Genomic DNA, 23,140 nt, shown 5'->3' with positions numbered 1-23,140 from the left:
TCAGACTCCACCCAAAATTGCTTTTGATTCCAACTCCACAAGTCCAACTCTACACTCTGTTAATAAGGATTGGAGATTACGTAGCCTTTAACATAAACATGTTAAAAAAAAAAAAATCATTTTTACAGCCATTGGTAAAATGAGACCCCAATCACAGTGTTAGGATAACCAAAATACCTAATAAATTGTATTAACAAAAAGGTGGGGATTGAAGGTTCCTTATTCTTGTGTGTATTTGAATATATTCATAATTATTCTGTTATGTCCCTTTCGGATTTCATACGCTAGGTGTTCAATCCCAACCCACAGTCTGGGTATTGCAAAAATTCAATCTTTTCAGAACACATGCTGTACTCCCCCTAGTGGTAGAATCAGTTTCAATTTTTGCAAGCAGAAGTTTCTTGCTGTTGCTCTGCTTCTGTTTCTTATTTTTTTCGCTTAAAGTTCGTTTCTCGGTGGCTTCAGTGCCTTGAGACCCCTCCCCAGTGGTCCGCTATCAGAGAAAAGGACGCAGTCCTGCAATGCTGGACTGCAGCTTCACAGAGAATCTCTGGTGGTTCTGTAAAACCAGCCTGCTGTGTGCCACCTTCTGGAAGTACCCGGGGTCCTCCCATGGAGTTTGCTGGCCGGTAACCCCACAGTCACAGGTTTCTAACGCAAGCTGAGTTCGTCTGGACATAAACTCACCCGGGTTTCAAGGCGCAGGCTGCCTTTTTCTGCCCCCAATTGCGTGGCAGATGATCCATGGGGGCAGGGGGTGTAGTCGGTCTCTGGTTGGCTGGCAGTATGAAGATCTACCATCCAATGCAGTTGGAGCTGTTTTCTGAGGCAGAAAGTCCTTTTTCTCCAATGAGTTGCTTTTATGTTCAAATGTTTTTTATTGTTTCAACAATAAACACTCAACACAATCAGTAGTATAGTTCAGTAAACAATGATGCAACTATCCCCCCCCCTTCCATCCCTCCCCATCCCCGGAGTCCAGTGCCGGATCAAAAACCTGAGAGTCCAAGTCCGACTTAAATATTCAAAAGTCTACTACGTGCATGTGGGGTGAGATCCTGCCAGAAACATTCCCAGGTCTGACGAAATTTACGACCCGGACCACGATCCAAGTCTCCTACTAGTCTCCGCTCTAGCGTTGCGTGGATTATCATCAAGGATCTCCATTGGGCATAAGTCGGAGGATTGCTAGACAGCCAGTTGGTGAGAATGGCTTTCTTCCCCATCAAGAGTGCTCTGGTAATGAAAGCCGTCATACCCTTGGGTTTAGGTGTGGTTATATTGTAATACCCAAATAATGCTCTCGGTTGCGGTAGCCAACGCCTCCCCCAAAGCAGCGTTATATATTGTCCCAGGTGCCTCCAAAACTGTAAAATTTTAGGACAGGCCCAAAGCATATGACCCAAAGAGGCATGAGCATGGTCACATTTCGGGCATGAGTGTGACGGTGTGATCCCCATCCGGGCTGCACGTTCCGGCGGAATATAGAGTCTCAAAACAATTTTCAGTTGCAGTTCCCAGTGGGTGATATTAGGAGATACCTTTTGAATATGTTTCAAGACCTGTTGTAACTGGTGGGCTGTGAGTGTACATTGCAAGTCCTCTGCCCATGTTGTCGCTAAAATATCCAAGTTAGGGCCAGGTTGGCAATCCCGTACCCCCACAACGTGAAAACGAAGAGGAATCCTTTGTTGCGCCGAAAGACTGTAGAGTTCCGAAAGGGCCTCTCTATTATCCTCAGTAAGGTGGGCCTCCGGTAGAGACCGTACATAATGCCGGATCTGGTAATAAGCAAACAAATCAGTGGGCTGTAAAGCAAAAGTCCGACGTAATTCCGCAAAAGGTGCCATTCTCCCCTCCTCCCCAAACAGGTGGAAAAGATATTGAAGTCCCTGCATACTCCACCTCTGAAAGGAGGTATTTTGTAATCCAGGCTGAAAGGCTCCATTGCCCTGAATGGGTAAGTACAAGGAGACCCCAGAAGACAACTTAGCAGTTTTACACACCCATTTCCATGTTCGCCGTGCCGGCGTAAATATCGGATAGTATGACACCAAAGGACGTATCCTCGGGTCTGCCACATGCAAAAAGTAACTTACATGGTACGGAGCCAACAAAGACAACTCCAGTGGTGTGGCAGAAAAATCAGATGTCCCCCTAAACCAGTCATTAATGTGTCTCATCTGACATGCCATAGCATACCATCGTACATTTAACAATCCATATCCCCCCCTGTCCCTGGGCAAACACATCCTAAGAAATTGCATGCGGGGTCGTTTGCCCCCCCATAGAAATCTTTGGAGACCCTTGATGAGACGTGCATTGTGAGTGTATGATAAAAGCAGCGGTAGGACCTGAAAACGATACAGCCATCTGGGAAAGAGCACCATATTAAAGAGGGCCACCCGGCCTGCTACGGAAAGGGGGAAGGTGGACCAGTTTTGTAAGTGTTGCAGAGTGTCATGTAGCAGCGGGGAGATATTACTATCATAAAGAGTCTTAAGGTCTCGCGGAATCCAAACCCCCAGGTAACGAATCGAGGTTGCCGCCCAGGTAAAAGGAAAGTGATCACTCCACGTCTGTTGTAGTGTCACCGGGCTAGCTAAAGCAACAGATTTCTGGTAGTTCAAAGTAAAGCCTGAATAAAATCTAAATTCATTTAGCGCCTGCAGTAGATGTTCAATAGAGTGAACAGGATTGGTGAGCATAAATAATAAATCATCTGCAAAAGCTAACACCTTCAGCGAATGAGCTCCAAAATCCACTCCCACAATATCAGGGTCTAAGGACACTGTACGCAGAAAGGGTTCCAAGTATAACAAAAATAAGAGAGGGGATAAGGGACATCCCTGTCGGGTACCACGTTCAATGAAAATTGGATCCGTGATAATGTCATTAACCAGGAGTCTCGCCTGTGGTGCCGAATATAACGTGCGCAACGCTGTGGCGAACCAACCCGATATTCCCATGAAGCTCAGCACCTCAAAGAGATATGTCCAATTAACTTGGTCAAAAGCCTGCGCCGCGTCCAAACTTAGGAGTAGCATCGGGGTATGATGATGTTGAGTGTACGCTAAGGATAATAGTGCCTTGCGAACATTATGCACCGCCTGTCTTCCCTTTACAAATCCCACCTGTGTCGGGGCAATGATATTCGGGAGTAGAGTTGCCAATCTATCAGCCAATATTTTAGAAAGAATTTTAATATCCACATTTAAAAGAGAGATTGGACGATAGGACTCGGGAGCAGTGCTTTCTTTTCCAGGTTTCAATATCAAAGTGATTAGAGCCTCGTTCGCTTCTATGGGAAAGTGTTCATCTTGTATTGCTTGAGCGTAATAGTCCCGTAGGACGGGGCCCAGCTGTACCGCTAAAAGCTTATAAAACTCAGCCGTAAAGCCGTCCGGCCCTGGGGCAGAGAAATTTCTTTGTTGCTGGATTGCTTTTTGTAATTCCTTTGGGGTAATGGCTGCATTAAGGAACTCTACATCTGATTCAGAGAGCGACAATAGACCAGAATCTGTTAGGTAGTCCCTAATAAGGGGTTCATCTCCCGAGTCCTGGCGACCATAAATCTTCTGAAAGTGAGATTGAAAAATCTGTGCTATTTGTGCAGAAGAATGCTGCTGACGTCCCAAATCATCCCTCAAACCCATGACATAACGAGGACCCCTAGCCTGTGTTGTCAACCGTGCTAATAACTTCCCCGCGCGGTTGCCATAGCGATGATAGCGGTATTTTTGATACAACAGCATTTTGACCGTGCGCTCGTGTATATAAGAATTAAGGGTCGTCTCCACTGATATCAAGTGTTCCCTGGAAGTTCGGGTCGGGTGTTGTGTATAGTGACGTTTGGCAGTTGCTAATTCCTTTTCCAGCCGAAGAATGCCCCGTGACAGACGGCGATTGCGCTCTATAACATATGCTATACAATCTCCTCTGAGTACCACCTTAGCTGTGCTCCAAAACAACGTCGGGTTCGTACAATGCTGACCATTAAAGTCCAGAAAATCTTCCCACTTAGATGTTAAATAAGTTCTGAAATGGTCATCAGAGAATAGGTAACTAGGAAAGCGCCAGCGTACAGGGCCCCGCATGCCAAATCCTACATTCACATCAATCCAAATCATCGCATGGTCAGATATTACCGCCGGCCCTATGACTGCTGCATCTACATTCAAGAACGCCCTACTCGTGGTAAGAATGTAATCGATTCTAGATTGTGTGTTGTGGGCTCTGGAGCAATGTGTATAATCTCGTTCTGTGGTATGTAATAATCTCCAGGGATCGACTAAATCTAGAGTCGCACAAAGATAGGGTAGGCCTCTTCTTTGGGACTGACTGGAATTGCTTCCTGGCAGAGAGCGATCACAACTCGGGTCCATGACTTGATTAAAATCTCCCGCCACGAAGACTGGATCTGTGACTCGCTCCAGAAGCAATTTTGTAATGCCCTCAAAGAAAGAATGATCATAAATATTAGGTGCATAGACATTCATAAGGTAAAAGGAATATGTTCCTATTGTCACCTGTATCAGAATATATCTGCCCTGAGGGTCAATGTCAACCACTTGTACTGTGTGTGGTAGTGTCTTACGGATTAAGATCGCTACCCCCGCTCGCTTTTGTGTGGAGGAGGCTGCATAAACTGCAGCTACCCAGGACCTCCTCAATTTCTGATGTTCTGTAACCGTCAGGCGGGTTTCCTGCAGGCAGGCTATATCAACATTTTGACGTTTCAGCTGTGTTAAAATTTTCGTTCTCTTAATGGGGGAAGTGATGCCAGATACGTTCCATGATACTATCTTCAGATTATTAGCTATAGTTTATGAGAGGAGAAAATAAATGCAGAAAATGTATCATGTCTATCAAGAAACTGCCCCAGGTGCCCAGCCCCACCCAGGGTAGACATGTGGCACTCAGGACCTGTCCGAGTGCCCGCCATGCAATGAACAGAAAGGCTGGCAGGACTCTCCTCGCAACAGCCAGACCCGCTCTCTCTAACATTCGAAACATACTCACATACATCCACAATAGCATAGGACTCCATCCCCTCCAACCCCAGCCCTCCCCACCCTCCCATCCCTTCCCTTCCCCCTGTCGCATGGTGTGTGGTCACAACTAAAGGTCCACCCCGAAGCGGTCCCAAAGGTGTGAAGGATCACAAATTAATGCCACTCCAGGCCCCGAGCCCCCCAAAAGGAATATTATCTTATACCATAGAATATACTGAAAACAACCAGAACAAATAGGATATAGCCCCTCCACAGGCTACTATCCCATAAACAGTAAAACTGAACAGGTAAGTTTATATCAATGCAAACCATAGACCCAAATATGAAGTATGCTGGTGAAAGTGTCATTTCCCCCCACTCGGGGGGCCAAAGAGGTGCCAGTACTTCAGATTCACAAGTCCACAATCAGAAGGAGGCATGTGCATTCCTGAACCCCTCTCTCAGTCAGGTAAGGTCCGATTGGGGGAGCACCTGGGTGTTCACATAGAGGGCTGCCTCCGCTGCTACATCAAAAACATGCCACTGCCCCTGATGTTGTATTCGCAAAATGGCTGGATATAGAAAAAGGAAGCGTATTTTCTTTTCTGCCAGTGAAGAACAAATCGGGTAAAATTGCTTCCTGCGTTCGGTCAGGGCTGCGGAATAATCCTGAAAGATGCGGACCTCCGAATCTTCAAATTTTAAGGTCTCCCGGAGTTGTTTATATTTACGCAGAATTTCCGCTTTATGATTATAATTTAAGAGCTTGGCTATGACCATTCTAGGTCTCGCCTCCCGGGCCTGTTCCCTGCCCATGCGGTGTGCCCGTTCTAGGCGGATAGGTCCCAAGCTCTCTGGCAAGGAAAAGGTATTTGTCAGCCATACTTCTAGGGTTTGTAGCAGCTTCGGACCCGCAACTGTTTCTGGAAAACCCAAAAAGCGTAAGTTGGACCTACGTGATCTATTTTCCAGGTCCTCCAGTCTCTCCGCCTGCTTTTGGGTCAGGGTCTGTAGGTCCTGCATTGCAGTGTCCTGGGATCTCTGTATATCATCAATTCCTGAAACTCTGGTCTCCAAAGCAGTTGTTCTGCTAGTTGTCTCTGTGAGCAGGTTTTCCAATTTTAAAAGTTGTGCAGATAATTTGTCAATGCTAGGTTGCATAGCCGTGGTTACCGCCTGGGTGAGTGCAGTTAGCGCCTCCGGCGCTATTTGTTGTATTGCCGGGGTGAGAGTGCTCGGCGCCATTTTGTCTCCGCCGTTCTGTGCTCGATCCCGGTCCTTTTTTTGCAGGCGGGTAGACATCTGCGGCGCGGGCGAGGACAGAAATCTGTCCATACAGCGGGTGCACTGTGCGCTTCAAAGCGCTGACCTCCGGCGTTCCTTTAGCGGCTGGCAACCGCGCGATTCGGGACTCGGGACCCGGGAGCCCAGGCAGCGCGTGTCTGCCTCCGCTCAGTGCATCACGTGACCCCCTGAGTTGCTTTTAAAATGCTGACAGACATAGGCACTACAAAAACTGTGAGTACCTCCATTATTTCCTATGGGAACTTCAGGGGTGGCTTGTAAAACGATTTAAGTCATTTTTCACAGTTTCTGAGGGTAGGGTTTGGTTCCCTATTTTTTATTTTCAAATTTTGTTTATTTTTGCTGTTTTTGGTGCGAATTTGTTCTGGCAGCCATCTTGGATTGTAAAATCAATCTTTTTTCTAACTTTAAATTCTGCCTCAAAAACCCCTCCGTTTGATTCAAAATCGATTGGGATGGACTCCCCAACCCCTAATCTATTGAATTTGGACATTGAATGCACTTAGGATCGCAGGAGGCTGTTATGATACAAAATTTTCTTTTCTAGCATCCTCAGGTAACCAAGTGGTGGTGGCCACTTCATTTATGGCGCGTGCTTGTCATTTTGGCCTGTGCAATGCTTCCTGTGTGGTGGTGCATACCTGTTCTCTGCTGGTGCAGGTTGGTGTGGCTGTGGTGCCGGGCATCCTTTAAGGTCTCATTCGAGTTGTAGTACATGTTCTGCTGGTTCAGAGTCTGAACGCTGGTCTCTTTGGACCTGTCTTTGGATGCAGACACTGCCTCAAGGATCTCCTTCAGTGGCCGTCCTTTCAAAGGCCAAATTCTTCTCAGAATAGGTCTACTATCGATTGGTGTACTTCAAGGCTCTGTCCTGGGACCACTCCTTTTCTTTATCTACAGTTGCTCACTTGGAGCGCTGATCTCCTCCCACGGCTTCCAATATCACCTCTAAGTTGACGACTCCCAGATCTACTCCCAGGCTATATGCTGGAAGTGAAAACGGGAAACTGACAGGGTTAACGGTCAGTCTAGAAGAGGTATACAGGCAGATTGATAGGCTTAAAAGCGATAAATCCCCGGGACCGGATGGCATCCATCCGAGGGTCATCAAGGAACTGAAAGGGACCATAGTTGAACTGCTTCAACTAATAGCCAATCTGTCGATCAAATCGGGAAAGATTCCGGAGGACTGGAAGGTGGCGAATGTTACGCCGATCTTCAAAAAAGGTTCGAGGGGAGACCTGGGAAACTACAGACCGGTAAGTCTGACCTCGGTACCGGGAAAGATGGTAGAGGTGCTGATAAAGGACCGCTTAATTGATCACCTTGACAGACATGGTCTGATGAGGACCAGCCAGCACAGTTTCAGCAAGGGCAGATCTTGTTTGACAAACTTGCTACACTTCTTCGAGGGAGTAAACAGGCAGATAGACAAGGGCAATCCAGTCGACATTGTATATCTGGACTTTCAGAAGGCGTTCAACAAGGTTCTGCATGAACGACTACTTCGGAAAGTTGCGAGCCATGGAATCGAGGGTGAAATACTCACTTGGATTAAAAACTGGCTGGACCATAGGAAACAGAGAGTGGGGGTAAATGGACAATACTCAGATTGGAAGAGCGTCACTAGTGGGCTGCCACAGGGCTCAGTGCTTGGACCCGTGCTCTTCAACATCTTCATAAATGATCTGGACATAGGTACAACGAGCGAGGTGTTTAAATTTGCAGACGATACGAAGCTGTCCAGAGTAGTGAAGACGCAGGAGGATTGCGAAGATTTGCAATGTGACATAATCAGGCTCGAGGAATGGGCATCGACATGGCAGATGAGGTTCAACGTGGATAAATGCAAAGTGATGCATGTCGGTAACAAAAATCTCATGTACGAATACAGGATGTCCGGGGCAGTACTTGAAGAGACCTCCCAGGAAAGGGACTTGGGAGTTCTGATCGGAAAGTCAATGAAGCTGTCCACGCAATGCGTAGCGGCGGCATAAAGGGCGAACAGAATGTTAGGAATGATAATGAAGGGGATCACGAACAGATCGGAGAAGGTTATCATGTCACTGTACCGGGCCATGGTGCGCCCTCACCGTACATGAGGAAGAACACAGTACTACTCGAAAGAGTCCAGAGAATAGCGACTAAGATGGTTAAGGGGTTGGAGGAGCTGCCATACAGCGAAAGATTAGAGAAACTGGGCCTCTTCTCCCTTGAACAGAGGAGATTGAGAGGGGACATGATCGAAACATTCAAGGGGATAGACTTAGTAGATAAGGACAGGTTGTTCACCCTCTCCAAGGTAGGGAGAACGAGAGAGCACTCTCTAAAGTTGAAAGGAGATAGATTCCGTACAAACGTAAGGAAGTTCTTCTTCACCTAGAGAGTGGTAGAAAACTGGAACGCTCTTCCGGAGTCTGTCATAGGGGAAAATACCCTCCAGGGATTCAAGACTAAGTTAGACAAGTTCCTGGTGAGCAAGAGCTAGTCTCAGTTGGAGCACTGGTCTTTGACCAGAGGGCTGCCATGTGAGCGGACTGCTGGGCATGATGGACCACTAGTCTGATCCAGCAGCGGCAGTTCTTATGTTCTTATACCTCTCTGTGCCAAATATCTCTACAGAAACCCAGACCAGAGTCTCAGCCTGCCTGTCTGACATTGCCACCTGAATGCCAGCAATGATAGACGATCTGGTGCACTAACAGTAAAATTATTGAGTAGCTCGGCATGATGAAAGGACATTCTAGATGGCAGACAAAACAGAAATGATGTCATTTAACAAAGTTCTCTGAAATCCAAAAGCAGCTTCTGAAGTTTTTCAAATCATTGAATTCAGTTGCCAGGTGTCTAATATGTGTTAAGTTTTTACACATTGATACTCATCTTGAGTTTTTAGAAAATAACAAGGGGACAGAGTTTGTCCTTGTCCCTGTCCCCATCCCCACCCCACAGGCTCTGTTCCCATCCATGCCCTTTGGGTACCCGTCCCCATGTCATTCTCTACCTCCTCTCAACTATCTCTTTCCCAAGCCTTAACATCTTTAGCTTTTCCTCATGGAAGGAATTCCGTCCCTTTAATTATTTTGGTTGTTCATTATCTGTATCTTTACTAATTCCACTATACCTTGATTGAGATGCAGAGAGCAGAACTGCACACACTATTCAAGGTATTGTATATATTATTCCAATGTGATATTAAAACATAATACAATAAAATTCCACCATATTTTTTTTGTACTGTAGGCTTTGACAGAGCAACTGACAGATGAAGAATTAACTCAAGGAAGATTATATCCACCACTGTCAAACATCAGAGAGGTCTCAGTTTGCATTGCTGTTAAAGTAAGTGGATGACGCACCTTTTGTGCACATGAGTTTGTTTTGGCAAGTTGTATTGTAGAATTCAAAACACTACTGGTAACTGTGGGGAAATAATAATAAACACAAAATTGTACAAGGAGACTTTTTTTAGACACATTCTGGCCTCCCATTTATCTCGACTTAGTACAGTAACCACATCTTATGATTCTGAGACGTTCTGCTGGGTCCTCTCGGATTTATTTAATAAACCTTTGGAGACAGGAGAGGTTCTGTGGGCTTGTAGAAGAGTAAATGTGGTCCTTCAAAAAAATAATAATGGAAAAGAAGTCGGAAACTACAGGCTGGTAACCCTCACTGTTGTGGTTAGAGTAATAATGGAGGTTCTGCTGAGGGAAAGAATAGTGAACTTCTGAAATCCAACAGCTTGCAAGATTGAGACAACCGTACCATACATATATTTTTTTTTTTTAAGTACCGAAAGTTTTGACTAGGATTCAATGCGGGTTACAATAAGATTATTATTCAGTGAACAAGAACATTGAATAAAAGTCAGGTGGGTGGGTAGAGTGCTGAGTTTATGCTATGGGTTTGAGGAGAAAAGGTGAGTGTTTAACTTTTTCCTGAAGATAGAGTATGTGCATGTTTATTGCAAGTGAAAGAGGAAGTTTGTTCCATACCTTGGGTCCCTGGTACATGAAAGGGTGGGGGGAAGGCTGTGGTGGTGGTGGGAGGCCAGTTTGAACTGCTGATGAGATCTGATGGTGAGAAAGGAATGCATAGTGGCGATATCTGTGCATAGTACTGCAGAGTTATCGCCATAGATGGCTTTGTGGACAATGCAAGCTATCTATGTATTGAATTCTCTTCTTAATTGGGAGCCAATGTAGGTCTTTCAGGAGTGGGAAGACACTCTTGAATTTGCTCCATCAGAAGTTTAGTCTGGCAGCTGTGTTCTGAAGCATTTGCAGTCTTTTGCAATCTTTTTCTGCAATACTGCTGTATAAGGAGTTGCAGTAATCCACCTGTTCCTCCAATCTTATCCCCTCCCATCTACTGATCACCATTTCTCCTACTATCATCCCTGCTATCTGTCATATCCTCAACCTATCCCTCTCTATTGCGACTGTACCCAGCGTCTTCAAACACGCCATAGCTATGCTGCTCCTCAAAAAAACCCTCACTGGACCCTATCTGTCCCTCCAATTATCGCCCCCTCTCCTTCCTACCCTTAGCCAAGCTACTTGAACATGCTGTTCACCACTGTGGTCTTGACTTTCTTTCATTTCAAGCTGTTCTTGATCCCCTTCAATCGGGCTTTTGCCCTCTCCATTCTACGGAAACTGCCCTTACTAGAGTATCAGATGACTTGCTCCTGCTCAAATCCAAAGGCCAGTACTCTGTCCTCATCCTCCTTGATCTATCTGCAACGTTTGACACTATATCAGTGCCTATTCATTGATACACTGTCCTTGCTTGGATTTCAGGGCTCTGTTATTTCATGGTTTTCTTCCTATCTTTCACGACGCACTTTTAGCATATGCTCTGGAGAATCATCCTCTGCTGACATTCCACTATCGGGCAGCATTCTTCAGGGCTCTGTCCTTGGACTTCTTCTTTTCTCCATCTACACTTCTTCCTTTGGTGCTCTGATCTATTCCCATGGATTCCAGTACCGGAAGGATGTGCTGAGAGTTGAGTCAGTTCAGCGGATGGCCACCAGGATGGTCTCGGGGCTCAAGGATCTTCCGTATGAAGTAAGGCTGAATAAATTGCAGCTGTACTCACTTGAAGAACGAAGAGAGAGAGGGGACATGATTGAGACATTTAAATATATCACGGGTCGTATCGAGGTGGAAGAGGATATCTTTCGTCTTATGGGTCCTTCGTCCACCAGAGGGCATCCGCTGAAAATCAGGGGAGGAAAATTTCATGGTGACTCCAGAAAGTATTTCTTCACTGAGAGGGTGGTCGATCATTGGAATGAACTCCCACGGCAGGTGATTGAGGCCAACAGCGTGGCAGATTTCAAAAATAAATGGGATATTCATGTTGGATCTCTAATGAGGTAAGGGCAGGGGGTTGGTGAGCAAACTCAGGGAGAAGGGTCACCAGAGTGGGCAGACTTGATGGGCTTTGGCCCTTTTCTGCCGTCATTTTTTCTATGTTTCTATGACTCACAAATCTGCCTCCCTGCACCTGAAATTTCTATGGCAATCCAGGCCTGAGTCTTGGCCTGCCTGTCTGGCATTGCTACATGGATGTCTCGCCAAAATCTAAAGCATGGTCAAGACAGAACTCCTTATCTTTCATCCTGAACCTGCATCTCCTCTCCCTACATTCTCTATTTCAGCGGATTGCGCTCTCATCCTCCCTGTCTCGTTGGCTTGCAACCTCGGGGCCATCCCTTAACTCATCTTTGTCCTTCTCATCACATATGTAACAAACCACCAAAACTTGTTGCTTCTTTCTCTACAATGTTACTAAAATCTGGAGTTTCCTTTCTAAGCACACTGCAAAGATCATTATCCATGCCTTCGTCACCTCTCACCTGGCATTCTGCAACGTGCTTCTTGCAGGTCGCCCAATAACCCATCTTTCCCCCCCCTTCAATCTCTTCTGAATTCTGTTGCGCGCCTCGTATTCCACCAGTGTTCTTGTGCTCATGTTACCCCTCTCCTCAAGTCACTCTGCAGCTCCTCAGTATCTCTCCTCTCTAATCTCTCCCTATATCCTTCCCCAAGAGCTCTGTTCTTCGGATAAGTCTCTCTTACCCTTCTCCTCTGTTACCAGCTCCCGACTCCACCCCCTTCTACCTTGTTGCACTACATGCCTGGAACAACCTGCCTAAATCAGTACACCAGGCTCCATTTATGGTGGTATTCAAATCCAGGCTCAAAGCCCACTTTTTCGAAGCTGCGTTTAGGTCCTAACCCTTCCAGCTTGTAATATGGTTCATAGACAAATTGCGTTCATTTGACTTGCCACCTTGTAATACACTATATTTGTTTCTCATTCCCTCTGTAGCCCCTACCCTCTCTACTTCTTCATCCCTTTGTATTTCCCTTAATGAGCAGCATATATTGATTCACTTTTGTCCTGTTTCCTATGTGTCTGTCATAATTAGATTGCAGGGATTGCATATTGCAGGGATCTTCTCTTGTATGTTTAATGTACTGTGCTGCATGTATCTGGTAGCGCTATAAATATAATAATTTGTTGTAGTAGTAAGCACTAAGTCGAGTATGGCCCTATCCCGCATGGGTTCCATTACCAACTGCTGGAACAGTTCTCCTTTAGAGTATCCAGGATCTTCCTACTTCTAGAAGACCCTGCAATAGAGATATCCCAATCAATATCTAGTATGTTAAAATTACCTGTTAGTAATACTTCCCCTTTTACAGCTATATTCTGAATGTCTACTATTAAATAACATACCAAAATTTCTTATATACCATAGTTCTGTGCGGTAAACAAAAATTAAAATACAAGTATATAAGTTATAAACACAATTAATTTAAAATATTTACCAAATAGATCAGTCTTCATAGATTTTCTAAATGCCAAATAAGAAGTAGAGATAGAAAGATACATACTAATCTCTGTCCACTTCTGTCTGTGAAGGAGGCCAATGTAAGTATATTTTCCATTCCCTCTTTCCAGATTGATCCACAGTGCCTCTTCCTTACCCTGCAGATCCTGCAATTGTGTGACTTTAATATGATCTTTAACATACAGTATAACGTCACTCCCCCCCCCTCCTGTTCTTCCTACCCTGTCTTCCTGAACAGATTATAACCCAGTATAACTATATTCCAGTAATGGTTCTCTGTGAGCCATGTCTCTGTAATCACCACAGAATCCAACTTAGCCTCTTCCATCACAGCCTTTAGATCCAAAACCTTGTTTCCCATACTTCGAGCATTAGTATATACTGCTTTCCAGACATTGCCCCCCTTTCTTATTTGTTTAGAAGTATTTAGGGATTCACTTATCTGAGGGCTTATACTCGCCTGAGGACTTTGATCACCTTGCCCCAGCAATTCTAGTTTAAAGCCCTTTTCAGTACGTTAGTCAGTCTGCTGCTGAAGATATTTCATCCCAGCTCAGCAGTCCTTGGAAATCATCCCAAAGGTCCAGGAAGCCGAAATGCTCTCGACGACACCATCCACTTAACCATGCATTCATTTCCAGGATGCAAGCTTCTCTAAATTGGCCTTTACCCTCAACAGGGAGGATCAACGAAAATATCACCTGTGCAACTGACTGCTTCGCCTCCTCTTCCAGAGCCACAAAGTTACTTTTGATAGGTTCGTAGGGGTACCTAGCAGTATCATTAGTGCCGATATGGATGAACAGCATTGGATAATAGTCATTAGGCTTGTTGAGTCTCGACAAGCTTTCTGAAACATCTTGGGTTTTGGTATCAGGCAGACAGTATACCTGCTGAGACATCATGTCTGGTCTGCAGATGGATACTTCTGTACCATTCAGAAGGAAATCACCAAACGCCACTACCTTATGCCTCCTAGTGGTCATGGATCCAGCATTTTTTGGGATTTTGAGCCTTGATCTTTCCTCTCTCTGGGATGCTCCCATCTCTTCCACTTTCAGGGTTGCATCCTGATTCTTCAGCAGGTGAAGTCACAGAATCAGTCCTGTAGGGTCACTTAATCTGAGTCCAGCTGTCCTCCCTCAACATGGCCTTCTCCATTGCTGGAAATATTTGATGCCTCATGAAGCATTTCATCAGTGTACCTCTCATTCTCACGATGCTTATCAGTCTTGCCACTTCCTCTCTCAGTTCCTTTACTTCCTTCATGAGGGATGCAAGCTGAAGACATCTTGCACATGGAGCCATACCCTCTGCTTGAGTAATATTTTCTGTCTGCACAAAAACAGAAGCTGTAACATAAGAACATAAGAATTGCCGCTGCTGGGTCAGACCAGTGGTCCATCGTGCCCAGCAATCCGCTCATGCGGCAGCCCTTAGGTCAAAGACCAGCGCCCTGAGACTAGTCCTACCTGTGTACGTTCTGGTTCTGCAGGAACTTGTCTAACTTTGTCTTGAATCCCTGGAGGGTGTTTTCCCCTATGACAAACTCCGGAAGAGTGTTCCAGTTCTCTATCACTCTCTGGGTGAAGAAGAACTTCCTAATGTTCGTACGGAATCTATCCCCTTTCAATTTTAGAGAGTGCCCTCTCGTTCTCCCTATTTTGGAAAGGGTGAACAACCTGCCCTTATCTACTAAATTTATTCCCTTCAATACCTTGAATGTTTTGATCATGTCCCCTCTCAATCTTCTCTGTTCGAGGGAGAAGAGGCCCAGTTTCTCTAATCTTTTGCTGTACAACAACTCCTCCAGCCCCTTAACCATCTTAGTCGCTCTTCTCTGGACCCTTTTGAGTAGTACCGTGTCTTTCTTCATGTACGGTGACCATTGCTGGATGCAATACTCCAGGTGGGGGCACACCATGGCCCGGTACTGCGGCATGATAACCTTCTCCGATCTGTTCGTGATCCCCTTCTTTATCATTCCTAGCATTCTGTTCACCCTTTTCGCCGCCACAGCACATTGCGCGGACAGCTTCAACGATTTGTCGATCAGAACTCCCAAGTCTTTTTCCTGGGAGGTCTCTCCAAGTACCACCCCAGACATCCTGTATTCGTGCATGAGATTTTTGTTACCGATATGCATCACTTTACACTTATCCACGTTGAACCTCATCTGCCGTGTCGATGCCCATTCCTCGAGCTTGATTATGTCACGTTGCAGATCTTCACTATTCTGAATAACTTCATATCGTCCGCAAATTTAATCACTTCACTTGTCGTACCTATGTCCAGATCGTTTATAATGATGTTGAAGAGCACAGGTCCAAGCACCGAGCCCTGCGACACCCCACTGATGACGCTCTTCCAGTCCAAGTATTGTCCATTCACCCCCACTCTCTGTTTCCATTGCTTCAGCCAGTTTTTAATCCACATGAGTATTTCACCCTCGATTCCATGGCTCGCAATTTTCCATCCATGACCCTGGCAAACAGCTTTGGTGACACGATATTTCCCAGCCTTACTGTAGTTGCAGATGTACTCACACCTGATGGGAAAAAAAGAGAAGAAAAAAATCCTACCAAAACAATGCCCTGTTCCTAATTGGCTATAAATCAAAAGATTAGCCTTAGGGTGGGTGAGAGTTGGGGAGGAGGGCAAGAATTAAACACTAAACAAAAACTTTCCTCAACTGCTATCTGTGCCCTAATCTGATCTTATTTTATGCTCTGAAATGCAACCCAAAATACTAATCTAGACTAAAACACTTTTATATAAAAGCCCTAACAGAGATTCTAAAGGCTACGTTATTGCCTAAACTGACTTTGCTGAAAAGGCAAAGTACTGAACTAAAAAAAGGAAAAGAGGAGGACAATAAAATAACCTACCCAAGTTTTCCCAAGTTTGATTGCCAGCAGGTAAAATATTCCAGTGGAGTTTTTCTTCCCCTCAATGGCTTGAGGAGCTTGAGCAGTAGTTACCAGGGCTGTGGAGTCGGAGTCGAGGAGTCAGAGTCGGAGGAAATTTCAGGTACCTGGAGTCGGAGTCGGAGTCTGAAGTACAAAAAACTGAGGAGTCGGAGTCGGAACATTTATCTACCGTCTCTACAGCCCTGGTAGTTACATTAAAAAAAAATGTGATGCTCCACTGGGAGAAAAAGGCTTTTAGGGCCCCTGAAAATGCAATTTAAAAAACCCAAATTAAGTTAAACATATAAAAATAATGTTAAAAATGAAGAAAAAAGCAAAAATAAAACTGGGAAGACATCAAAAAAGGTAAAAAGATTAAGGTGCTGAGGAGAGATTGAAAAAGACAACCTCTCCTGCACAGAAGATGATAAACTGCTGGTTCCACGCTCGGGCATGGGGCTGGAAGGCACCTGCACAGTGGGGGCATTGCCTCAAAGATTTAAAGCGACACTGCACTTGGCAGTGTCCAAACTGGGCTCTGTGGAGGATGTCACCCACATGTGAGAATTTAATGCTTGCTTATCCTTGAAGAAACCATGTTAACTATTATGCATTCATATATGTGTTTCATATGTAATTTATTTGCCATATGCAAGCTCAAAAGCTATCGTAGTGTACATTCGGGTACAGTAGTAGGTATTTTTATGTCCCTAGTAACCCACAATCTGAGTCTATACCTGAGGCATTGGATATGGATAACCTGTTATGAATATACGACTAACTTTTCAATCTTTCAAAACAGTAAATAGCTTTTTGCTTTCAGGTCATGGAATTTGTGTATTCGCATGGCATGGCTTTCCGCTATCCAGAGCCTCCAAACAAGAATGAATATATACGATCTAAGCTCTGGCGCACAGAGTATGACTCGTTCCTTCCAAACGTGTACAGCTGGCCTGAATCGGCCTCAAAGCCATGCCGCATGTCTTGATGCACCTTGCAAGTCTGGCAAATCTCTCCAGTAGGCAATCTTTCCACAGACCAGTTTTGTCAACCTATAAATTATGCAACAATTTGATGTTTGTATTAACATTTTTTCCCCAGTTCTGTTGTAGTTATGTAGGTTTATTTTCTTAGCATAATTTTTTTCCAAAGAACTCTAGATTGTTCAGGCAGCTATCCATGAAGTGGTATGACGTATAAAGATTATGTAGCTTGTTGCTGGTTAAGCAGTTGTGTATTTGCATACATGTTAAAAATGATATTTATTGAACTTTGTAAGGGCATGTACAAAAACCTAAAAGTAGAAGCTGAAGTGGCAATTTAACCATTTTGGTTCTTGTGCATTGTACCTGTTTTGCATTTTATTTTGATATTCCACAAGGTTGAAAATTATGTCTCCTAAAGTTTGGTATTGAGCAGGGGTGTCAAAGTCCCTCCTCTAGGGCTGCAATCCAGTTGGGTTTTCAGGATTTCCCAATGAATATGCATGAGATCTATTTGCATGCACTGCTTTCATTGTATGCTAATATATCTCATGCATATTCATTGGGAAAATCTTGAAAACCCGACTGGGTGGCAGCCCTCGAGGAGGGACTTTGGCACCCCTGGTATAGAGCCTGTAATTATCATAGTTTTTTAAACATGACACATTTGATGCATATTCACATAATCTACTATGCTGGAACTTCTTCCAGGCTAAATTTGGAGGCCAGATATTTGTGTAAAGATTGAGATGGATCTCCTATCTTCTAGATCCAGGGGTAGGCAATCGCGGTCCTTGATAGCCACAATCCAAGTTGGGTTTTCAAGATTTCCACAATGAATATGCATGAGATCTATTTGCATACAACTGAAGCAGTATATGCAAATGAATGCATGTGGCAATCTTGAAAACCTAACTGGGTTTTGGCCCTTAAGGACTGAGGTTACTTTAGCCCTGTTCTATATCCATGAGGAGCAGGGGGCAGAAAGACAAACTTCAAGAGCCTTTATTCTTGAATGCTTTATATCAGGGGTTCTTAACCTTTTTGTACCATGGATCTTTTCTCAGAAAAAAATGTATTTAAATGCATAAAATTAAAAAAAAAATTGTTTGTATTACAAAAGAAACCAAATTTGCTCAAATGCAGTTATCAAAGTATTAAAATAATAATAAAAATTTGTTGACCATTATCAATTACTTGTTTTCGGAGAAAAAGGTACTTCACACAAATGCGTGACCTGTCAGCATTGCAGTTACAGCACAAGATGTAGCAGCAGAGAACTTTTTATGCAATAATTTTGACCACACTGAATTTCTTGACGTGACCAAAATTATTGCTAAATGCACCTTCCCCCCCCCCCCAGCTGCTGACGTTCAAGCAGTAACCACTGGAGGGGGGGATCTACCACACACCAGTTGGCTAGCTTTCTATCCCCTCTGCTATTGTGTTTCCCCGAAAATAAGACCTAGCATGATTTTTGAAGTAGGTCTTAATATAAGCCCTACCCCCAAAATAAGCCCTAGTTATATCATCCCTGGATTCGCTGGCAGCAGCGTTCCCCCCCTCGCCCCACCTGCGCAGCCGAATTCCCACTGACCCATCTTTTCATCTCTTCCTTCCATCTGAACCCTGCCGACACTCCCATCGCGACCCTCCCACCACAACACCGACATAGTGGACATACCTCCCTCCAAACACCAGCACTCTAAACAGACTGCTTCGCAGCCTTCTCCTGCCGGGGCATTTCCTCTGCCGCATCTCTGACAATGTCATCAGCAACACGGAACACAAAAGGACCTGGCAGGAAAAGGCCATGAAGCAGCCTGTTTAGAGTGCTGCCGTTTGAAGGGAGGTATATCCACTATGTCAGCAGCAGGGTTTGGATGGGAGGGTCAGTGGGGGTTCAGCTGGGTTTCAGGTCAAAAGCGCGCCGGGACAAAGGCGCGCCCAGACAATTGAGCGCAGCGCTCTAAATTACTGTTTTTAGCCCCCACTTTACTTAATAGACATCGCGCCGCGTTGTGGGGGGTTGTAACCCCCCACATTTTACTGAAAACTTCACTTTTTCCCAGTTTTTAGGGAAAAAGTGAAGTTTACAGTAAAATATGGAGGGTTACATAACGCCGGCGCGATGTCTATTAAGTAAACTGGGGGGGTTCCCCAACAAAACCCCCCGTCGGAGCCCCTAAAAACTGTAATTTAGAGTGGCGCGGCGGCATGCGCTGCGCTCAATTGTCGGCGCATGCTTTTGTCTTTCGCGCCGTTGTCTATGAACCGGTTCAGCTGTGGGGGGGATGGGAGGGAGGGGTAGAAAGATGCTGTGCAAAGGTTATGCTGCATGGGGGGGCTGAAGGGAGGGATAGAAAGATGCTGTGCAAAGGTTATGCTTCATTGGGTGGGGATGGGAGGGAGGGAAGGATAGAAAGATGCTGCAGAGGGAAGGCCCAAGGGGATAGGAGAGAGGGGAGGGAAGATGCACATGTGGTGGAGAGAAAGGAAAGAGGAAGAATTGGGTGGAGGAGAGGAAGGGAGAGATGATCATTGTACATGAAAATAAGACCTAGTGTGTTTTTTTGAACACTGACTTATTTTGGGGAAACACGGTAGCTTCTACCTGCTGCTGCATTCCTGGGAAGCTCTGGAAAGCTGGCAGTGAGGAAGGGGTCCTTGATCTGAAGGCATATGTGGGCTGCCCCAGGCAGGGCCTGTGAGGGAGGACAATTCTTCAGGAAATCTGTTCTGTCCTTCCAGACAGACACCACATGGGGCAGCCCATATTTCCCCATATTTGAGAGGCAGTGGAAGGGAATGGGGAGCCAGTCAGAGAAGGCAGACAAACTCTGTATCTTAGGGCTAATAAATCTGCAGTTTTGGAGTGGAGGTGCCCTGCTGATGCAGCTAAAGTTATTGTGTTGAAAAGTTATGTGCTTTTATCCCCTGCTGTAACAGTGACACCGAGAAGTCCTGCTTTGACTTCACACAACCAGATATATTTTTGGTTTTGCTTTTTTATGGTATAATAATTTTAGATGAGATTTATTGAAATTTTTTAAAAAACCATTGTTGGAGTTCAGAGGCCATAAATAACTTTGTTGCCTATATTTATTGCCACTATCTCTCCAAGCTCTTTTCTCACTCACCTAGATAAGGTTGCATCCAGCCAGTGTTGGTTATGATAGTATGCCAAAGCTTTTATTGGCTGATGATAGTTAATCTGTTTTGTTTTTAAATAGTTAACGGGAAAAGAGAACAAGACAAAACTACGTAGGACACTTTGAACCCTTCTTTCTTCTCTCCTTTTTCCAGCTTCTAATACAGAGCTCTTCCTGCTCATATATCAGGAAATCCTGCTCTTTTTTGCATCATGTTCATATCAGGAACTCATTTATCTAACCTGCATGCACTTCAGTATACTTTCTCTCTTCCATCTCATCTGACCTGCAAGATTCTTTCACATAATTCTCAGTTACCTTCTTCTCAGAGTTCTTGAACCCAAAGGGAAACTCCAAATAGTCACTCTTTCAGCTTTTCCCAGTTATATCTCTCATCGCCTCTAAGAGAAATTGAACTACTACCTTAATGGGTTTTTTCAGCTAGTGTCTTTATTCCTGCAGGTTATATGACTGTCAGGACCATTACCTGGGTAGTGTAGTTACTAAGTGTTCCCACTACACCGGCGAGTTTCATAACTGTGGAAACTTAACGCTGGGCCTTTTACCATAGATGAAGGAATACCTCTTTTTTTAAAATTTTTATCCTGTCACAGTAGGCATAAAGGGGTCAATTTTTTAAGGGCCACTAAAAGCAGAGCTGCCAAGTTACCTGGTTCTAAGAAAAAGATTTTAGGCCAGTCCTAGATTTGTAATAGCTCTATTGTATTGTATTATAGGACTTACAGTACAGTACTCCCCCGATATTCATGGGGGTTTCGTTCCAGGAACCCCCGCGAATGTTGAAAAACCATGAATATGGTTTTTAGCGGGGGAGACAGGAGAGGGCATCTGGAATGCTGGTGAGTGAAGGAAATCACTCGCAGTATGCTCCAACCGCCTCTTCTGCACTAAAGTTGGGCCTCACCAATCAGGAGTGGTGTATCAAAGCATTTCCTGATTGCTGAGGCCCGACTTTAGTGCAGGAAGAGGCGGTCAAAGCATACCGCGAGTGATCTCCTTCACTCGCCGGCACTTCAGCTGCCCTCTCTTGCCTGGTCATTTGCGGTCGGAAAATACCGCAAATGACCGGGGGAGCATTGTATTGATTTCAATGGGGTAGTGTCAGAAGTTACAAACAGCACGTTGCTCTGGATTGTGAGTTGTAAACCAGGACTGCCCAGACTGCCCAAGATTCTTCCTACTGGAACTGGGTAACTTAGCAGTTATTCAAACTATACCATGTTATCTGATGAATTTGATAAGGATAATTTTATAAAGTGTATAAAGTGTAGTATTCACTTTCTCCAGGTATTGTAGAAATATTAAACCCAATTCTAGTGCAGTGTGTATAATGGTCCTGAAACAATAGGGTTCTATATCCCAATTCGCAAGTTGCTTGCAGAAAATTGTCAATCATGTTTTCAACTCTGCCTCCGTCCCAGTGAGCTGCTTCTGCCCCCTCAGGTAATTTTCTGCAAGCAATTTGTTCAGAAGTATTTCTAATCTGTTCTGCGGTTTTTGGATCTGATGGTCTCAGCAGTGAACACCAAGATGCCTCGTTTTTACAGTTGAAGATATAAACTTGAAAGTGAAGGGCTGGCCATATTACTCCAGGCGTGGCTATAGACAAGAGCTCTTGCAATTGTTTCTCCTGTTGCCCCTGCTTGGCCAAGTCTTCTGTTGGATTGCACACTATCTAGTACTTCACAGCTTCCTTGACATCTTCATCACTTGCAAACCGCTGTCCACAGAGAACACCAAGCCCAAGCTCTGCCCAGACCCCAACCCCATAATAGTACTAATTGTAATGCAATTTCTTCCATTCATTTTTCATATACACACAATATAATCTTATTAATACATAATGGTAACCACAAAATTTAAAAAAACACAAAGCACACTGCAGAGAAAATGTTAATTATCATTTATATTTGTTTGTTTTTTTCCAAAGAGGTCAAAGTAGATGACTTTAAAATATGCAATGTCACCTCAGTAACAACTATAGAAAATATAGTGCAAAACATAGACAGCAGATTTAAATTCTCAAAACTGACTAACTTGAAAATAAAATAATTTTTTCCTACCTTTGTTGTCTGGTGATTTCATGAGTCTCTGGTTGCACTTCCTTCTGACTGTGCATCCAATATTTCTTTCTGCCTCCTGCATGCTTTCTTTCCTCCGGCCCTCATTCCCTTCCCCAACCAACATCTCTCTCTGTCTCTCCATGAGTCCAACTTTTCTATCTCTCTCCTCCACCCCTATTGGCAACATTTCTCCCTCTCTCATCCCCCAGATTATGTGCAGCATTTTTCACCACTGCCCACCAGCCCCATTACTCCTGTCCCCCTCTCCAGCACCATGCCCCATCTCTCTGTCACTATGTCCAATATTCCTCCCCTTCAATCTGTCCCTCTGTTCCTCTCCACCACCATATCCAACATTTCTCACTCTCATACTGCTCTCCCCCATGTATCTCTACTGCAATCCTCTCCATGCCCAATGTTCCTCTTTCTTCCTTTCTCTGTGTGCACTATCTCTTTCCCTCTCACTCACACACTTGTGCCCAACAATTCTCCCTCTATTCCCTCCCTCCTATGTCCCAAGTTCGTGCTCCCTTTCTCCCTCTGTTCTTTGTCGAGTTCATGCCCCCTTCCGGCCTTTGTCCCAAAATTGTGCCCCTCCCCTGACCCAACGTGCTCCTTCCAGTGCACAGAAACCCGCAGGAATCCATAATCTGAAGAAAGGGATCTCTGCATGATAAAGCGTGAATCTGAGAAGCCCTGTGGACTGAAGTTATAGCCTCCAGGAAAACTGTCTTAACGATGAGATCCATTAAGGATGCCTGCTCCAGAGGCTTATGAGCCAGCGATCAGAGAACTAGATTGAGATTCCAAGTTGGACAGGGTTGTTGCAGCAGGGGATGAAG

The 23,140-nt window shown here is 44.7% G+C and overlaps 1 protein-coding gene across 6 annotated transcripts in view; it reads left to right on the top strand.

Moving 5' to 3' along the window:
• ME2 (malic enzyme 2) overlaps window positions 1-18,260 on the top strand; it is a 107,333-nt gene extending 89,073 nt beyond the window's left edge. For all 6 annotated transcript variants that reach the window (XM_033934358.1, XM_033934379.1, XM_033934349.1 and 3 more), the window contains exons 15-16: window positions 9,543-9,641; window positions 16,903-18,260. In XM_033934358.1, the coding sequence (XP_033790249.1) occupies window positions 9,543-9,641; window positions 16,903-17,067 (264 nt within the window). In that variant the 3' untranslated portion in view covers window positions 17,068-18,260. The remainder of the gene's footprint in view (window positions 1-9,542; window positions 9,642-16,902) is intronic.
• The last annotated feature ends 4,880 nt before the right edge of the window (window positions 18,261-23,140 follow it).

Source organism: Geotrypetes seraphini, chromosome 1 (assembly GCF_902459505.1).
Source record: "Geotrypetes seraphini chromosome 1, aGeoSer1.1, whole genome shotgun sequence".
NCBI lineage: Eukaryota > Metazoa > Chordata > Amphibia > Gymnophiona > Dermophiidae > Geotrypetes > Geotrypetes seraphini.
Note: the sequence above shows the minus strand (reverse complement) of the source record. Positions and strands in the feature narration are given on the sequence as shown.